The sequence below is a fragment of the Procambarus clarkii genome, chromosome 9 (genome assembly GCF_040958095.1).
Source record: "Procambarus clarkii isolate CNS0578487 chromosome 9, FALCON_Pclarkii_2.0, whole genome shotgun sequence".
Taxonomy (NCBI): domain Eukaryota; kingdom Metazoa; phylum Arthropoda; class Malacostraca; order Decapoda; family Cambaridae; genus Procambarus; species Procambarus clarkii.
The window spans coordinates 15,653,222-15,659,221 of record NC_091158.1 but is presented as its reverse complement, the minus strand read 5'-3'; the positions used below and the strand labels follow the sequence as shown (position 1 = coordinate 15,659,221).

Sequence of the window (6,000 nt, the reverse complement as noted above, 5' to 3'; positions counted from 1 at the left end):
CGCAGGATAACGTAAGGTGAGAAAAATTTGGAAATACATTTTATAGAGTGATGAAGGTGTTCTGTCGCCTCCAGAAACCTTCAGGATCCGCAAGACTTTGACATGTCCACTTACGAAATCTGTAGTTCTTACGAGACTATAACGATACTTTGGCGAGGAGCGCGTCACACTGCTCCTCAGGACTTCGAGGAGGAGGTCGCACTGCTCGGCAAGACTTGGAGGTCTCACTTGGTAAGACTTGGAGATCTCCTTACCTTGTCACACTGCTCAGCAAGTCTTGGAGGTGGCGTCACACTTCTTGGTAAGTCTTGGAGGTGGCGTCTCACTGCCCTTCTCCCTACCATCGGCGCCCCTCGGCGTTAGTATCTTATACTGGTGAAGGACGTGCTGGAGGAGTATACTCACCAACAACAAGGAGAGTGGTGTTGGCCGAGTGAGCCCCGGCGGAGTTGGATGCTTCACAGACGTATATGCCCTGATCACTGGTGCTGACGGAGCTGATGGTGAGGCTCCAGTCGCGACCCACTGACGCCCTGCCCACCGGCATCAGCCCGTCAGCCCGACGCCACAGTACCTGAGGGAGAGGAGAGAGAGGTGAATGTGCTGGAAGCCGGAGAGGTTATACTCAGCAGGGAGATGCGACAGAGGCATCCATGAGGCGTGGTTGGACTGTGAGAGAACTACGTCAGCATTCCTCCGTAAGCGTGAGCGAATCGAACCAGAAATTTACACACAGATCGTAACCTTGCCACACAGGTCGTACATAGTTCGTGACCCTGCCACACAGGTCGTGACCCTGCCGGCCACTGGCACCCGTGGCATAAGTGCCACGGGTGATGTCAGTCTTCTGATTGGCTGGTTGGAATTTGTAACGAGGATTCATGGCCACAGCCGCCTTGACACGAGACTGCAAGGGTCAATTGGGTGGGTGAACTCTGGCTAGGGTGTAAAATTAGTTCAGATAAATTTAGCCCACGTGACTGTCTGTGGTGGTCTGTGGGTGACTGTCTGTGGTGGTCTGTGGGTGACTGTCTGTGGTGGTCTGTGGGTGACTGTCTGTGGTGGTCTGTGGGTGACTGTCTGTGGTGGTCTGTGGGTGACTGTCTGTGGTGGTCTGTGGGTGACTGTCTGTGGTGGTCTGTGGGTGACTGTCTGTGGTGGTCTGTGGGTGACTGTCTGTGGTGGTCTGTGGGTGACTGTCTGTGGTGGTCTGTGGGTGACTGTCTGTGGTGGTCTGTGGGTGACTATCTGTGGTGGTCTGTGGGTGACTATCTATAGTGGTCTGAAAGTTACTATCTGCTGGGATATGGGAGTGCCTGTCTTTGGAAGTATTGATGTGACTGTCTGTGGAAGTCTAGGAGTGACTGTCTGTGGGAATCTAAGAGCAGCTGTCTGTGGGAGTCTAGAAGCGACTGTCTAAGACCTGTCTTAGAAGAGGCTGTCTGTGTTGTTCTCAAGTCTCTGTCAATGCGGGTCATTTAACAACTGTCTCCGAAGTTATGGAAGCGACTGTTGCTGGGAGTCTGTGACTGACACCTCTCCAAGGTGTCATTCACAGTCGAAAGCGCTTAGCCAGAATGACTATATAGCACTTGAAAGAGATATGAGGACAAGGGGATGAAGGAATGGTGCCTAACCACTTGAACTTCTGGGAGTCGAACGCTGACCTGCATGAAGCGAGGTCGTCGTTGTGCAGGCCAGTCCAAGTGGGTGGAATTCACAAGTCTCTACTTAATATCCCATTTATGTTTTATAATTGGGTACCATTTAGCATTCTATTCCAGAGAGCGTCCATAGCTGCCCCCTATTCAGCTCAGTATGTTGCAATGAGTACTGTTTTTCGTGCGGTTGTGGCGAGTAATGGATGAATAAGCGTAAAGTGAACGTTAAGTACTCATCACCCCCTCTGTTTACATAGGGGTGGGGGGAGAGGGGTGATGAATAATTCATGAAGTGAACCTTGAGTGAATGCCTATTTCCATGAGGTGATTTGATGATTCGTTAAAGCTTTTATGATGTCAAATCTCCAGAAATAAATGGGTGAAGTTAAATCAATGCTAAAACATTATAAGGAAAGAAAATGAATAAATTTTACAGTAATTTTATATATATATATATATATATATATATATATATATATATATATATATATATATATATATATATATATATATATATATATATATATATATATATATATATATATATATATATATATATATATCTTGCTTACCTGTGTGTCCTACTTGTCTACCTTGGTTATGTATCCAATGTATCTACCTGCCATCCTGTCTACCTGGGTATCCTGCCTTCCTCTCTACCTGACTAACATGCCTCCTGGTCTAACCTGTTTTTTGCATCTACCTGCCTTTCTGTCTGAACTGTTTATGTATCTACCTGCCTTCTTATCTACCTGTCTGTTATAGTGCTAGTCTCAAATTATAGACAGAATAATGAGCTTGACATTTCGCTTCATCGCTGCTCGTGCAACACCGAACATGAAACAGCTTAAAAAATTGATTCAGGTTTCTGACAACAGAAATCTATAAACTTGGTTCGATTCCCCATTCGCCTGATGACGCTTAGGACTCAAAACCAGGAATATAAATGTCGTCAAAAAGTTGTTTAGAACTGACGGGTGTGTGGCAAGGAACACACACACACACACACATCTGCAACACGCCCAGATCAAAACAGATTACAAGGGGGGGGGGGGGGGGAGGAAGTGACGTACATACCTGACTCAGAACAGATCATTAAAGACAGATTTTTTTGTAACATTGTCTTTTTTTCGTAACAATTTCACTTTCGTACAGTGTCATTTTTGTTGTTGTATTCTGACGCTGATTTACGACAGTCAAAAGCTGTTAATTACCATGCAAAAGTTAACTTTAGTTTTTAAACGAAACAATATTATATATCCTACTAAATATCCAACCATTAGTATTCTCGTCAAGAAAGAGCTTTTAAGCACATTGATATAATTCGCTTAAGTTCAATTCTGAAAAGATCATCGCAGTTACATTTACTTGAATTGTGTGGATGAGCTTGGTTGGCTAGTGCCCGGATGGGTGACGGGACGGATGAAACATGGATGACGGAGCCGAAAGGATGACGAGACTAATGAAACATGGATGACGGAATGATAAACTTTATTTAAAAAGGTCAGTCAGTCAGGCAGAACAAACTCCCACTAATGATTGAAGCGGGACGAGCCTTGGGAAGATGCAGGTGTATTGTAGGGTGTTGCAGGTGTATTGTAGGGTGTTGCAGGTGTATTGTAGGGTGTTGCAGGTGTATTGTAGGGTGTTACAGGTGTATTGTAGGGTGTTGCAGGTGTATTGTAGGGTGTTGCAGGTGTATTGTAGGGTGTTGCAGGTGTATTGTAGGGTGTTGCAGGTGTATTGTAGGGTGTTGCAGGTGTATTGTAGGGTGTTGCAGGTGTATTGTAGGGTGTTACAGGTGTATTGTAGGGTGTTGCAGGTGTATTGTAGGGTGTTGCAGGTGTATTGTAGGGTGTTGCTGGTGTATTGTAGGGTGTTGCAGGTGTATTGTAGGGTGTTGCAGGTGTATTGTAGGGTGTTGCAGATGTATTGTAGGGTGTTGCAGATGTATTAGAGGATAGAGCTGATGAATTCTATTTATCCAGCAGGTCATACCCAACTGGCCTGCCCTCTGGTACCTGCCCCGAGTCTACTTCTAATCTACCAATGCCCTTTTCTACCTCTGAGCAACCCGGAACCAATCCAAAAACCTGCATATGGGAGACATCTCCCGTCACGCAGGGTGTAGTCGCACCTCCACAGATCTCCAGTATCATCTAATGATACTGGTAATGGCTCAAAAGGGCCTCCACTTACGGGCTATTCATGCCCGTGCCACCTTTTGGGTGGCTTAATCTTCATCAATCAATCAACCTGCATATGACCCGTGTCTATTTTCTCATTAGAGTTGGCCTAACCTAACCTTACCTGTGGTTCTGGAGTACCAGTTGGGGAGCAGGGGAGGGTTACGGGGTGACCTGCCACCCCTACCATGCTCTTGACCACGCCGCCCACACGCGCCGACTCTGGGGGGGTCAAGGGTCATGGTTGAAAACAGAGGGGGGGGGGATAATTGTAGGGTAATAAATGATATTTGAGTGAAATGGGGATCTTTCAGAGTGACTAATGGTGGGGGAGATTGTTGGGAGGTGGTAATTTAATAGGTATGTGAGGATTGGGGATTAGTTTATATTCTTACATATATATGCACCCCCCCCCCCACACACACACACAAACTCCACCATCTTGGATATTTTACCAAAGACAGTAAGAAGAGCCGGCTTGGAGGTCCTCTGGCCAGCCATATTGGTCACCACACACTGGTACTCTCCCTCGTCCGATGGTATGACGTGAGATACCACCAGCGTCGGGCCCTCCTGTCGGTACCTGGGGAGCAGATACCAAGATCATGTCACTCTCCTCTCATACTTTCTATGTTAAAATTAACATTATGAGTTAATAGGTTTCTTCAGTATAAGGGGTCGATCAGGCTCGTATAGGTGACCTGGACTGACCTGTGTCTGGGGAGGACGAGTGCCTGTCTATCGAGCCTCCAGGTGACCACAGGTGTAGGGTGGCCCTTGGGAGGGTCACACTCGAACACCGCCGTCTCCCCTTCCTTCACTCCGAGGCTTGAGGGCGACCTGCGGAAAGTCTCCCTCAAGACTGTCAAGGAAGAGTGAGTGATTAGACCCGGCTGACACTTTCTTATTATTATTATTATTATTATTATTTTTATGTGTATTATTATTTGTATTATTATTAGTATTATTATTGCGAAAGTTGCTGTTGTCATTATAATTAATACAATTATTATCATGAAAATTATCGTTGTCATAAAATCATACATAATACATGTATGATTTCCCATTCCTTAAAAGACAAATAATTAAAAAAATATATTATTTCAGTAAAATTCAGCTTGTTACGCAACTCTGGCTATTAGGTATGACAAAAACAAATCTCTAACTTAGCAATTAAAGCAACTAGAGAAACGAATCAAATTTTATCAGAAAGATTAAGTAATGCATCGTCTGTCTAATGTCTATGTAATAACTTGTAATTTAATTCAATGCCACCGCGTCACATTTTAAAAGACTGAAACGAAATAACATGGGGGCCAGATTCACGAAAGCACTTACGCAAACACTTACGAACGTGTACATCTTTCCTCAATCTTTGACGGCTTTGGTTACATTTATTAAACAGTTTACAAGCATGAAAACTTCCCATTCAACTGTTGTTATTGTTATAAACAGCCTCCTGGTGCTTCGGAGCTCATTAACTGTTTAATAAGTGGAAACAAAGCCGCCAAAGATTGAGAAAAGATGTACAGGTTCGTAAATGCTTGCGTAAGTGCTTTCGTGAATCTGGCCCATGAACAGTAAAGAGTGCAGTGAAACAATTTGGTCGCAAGGGGGGTGGGGGTCCAATTGGGGTGGGGGTTCCATTGGGGTGGGGGTTCCATTGGGGTGGGTGGGGGAGAGAGTTTTCCCACCAGGCGAGCAATTAATTAAAGCACGTGAGAATCAATCCCAGAACAAACTCAATACTGGATATATTGACACAATCTCATAAGCACAGCAACGCACCTTTATTAATTAACGTAAAACGTGAGCACGAGTCTTACTTCAGCGTGAACAGTAAATGTGTTCGCAATCAAACTTACTGGCGTCCCCCCTCTAGGCCAGTCCCGGCAGCTGCCACAGAGAACGGAGTATGGAGCATACACAACATAGTTCGACAAAGTTTCTTTACCGATTGTCAAAACCTTAAAAACATATATATATATCGTTGGGATAAGATGCATTAGCTTAATTTAGACTGTATTAGGAACGACTGGGTGAAGTTAAAGTTGAGTTGGGTAAGGTTGGGCCGGTTCTAAAATCCGTCGTCGGATGTGACTTGTATTCCAGTCAACAGGTCTTACGGGCATTCACTCCTGGTCGAGGGTCGT

At 44.9% G+C, this 6,000-nt stretch overlaps 1 protein-coding gene across 3 annotated transcripts in view; it reads right to left on the bottom strand.

The window, feature by feature from the left end:
• LOC123766208 (protein sax-3) overlaps positions 1 to 6,000 on the bottom strand; it is a 175,110-nt gene that overhangs the window by 16,853 nt on the left and 152,257 nt on the right. For all 3 annotated transcript variants that reach the window (XM_045755176.2, XM_045755177.2, XM_069321170.1), the window contains 4 exons: positions 4,559 to 4,709; positions 4,303 to 4,430; positions 3,972 to 4,069; positions 406 to 574 (listed from right to left, as the gene is read on the bottom strand). In XM_045755176.2, the coding sequence (XP_045611132.2) occupies positions 406 to 574; positions 3,972 to 4,069; positions 4,303 to 4,430; positions 4,559 to 4,709 (546 nt within the window). The remainder of the gene's footprint in view (positions 1 to 405; positions 575 to 3,971; positions 4,070 to 4,302; positions 4,431 to 4,558; positions 4,710 to 6,000) is intronic.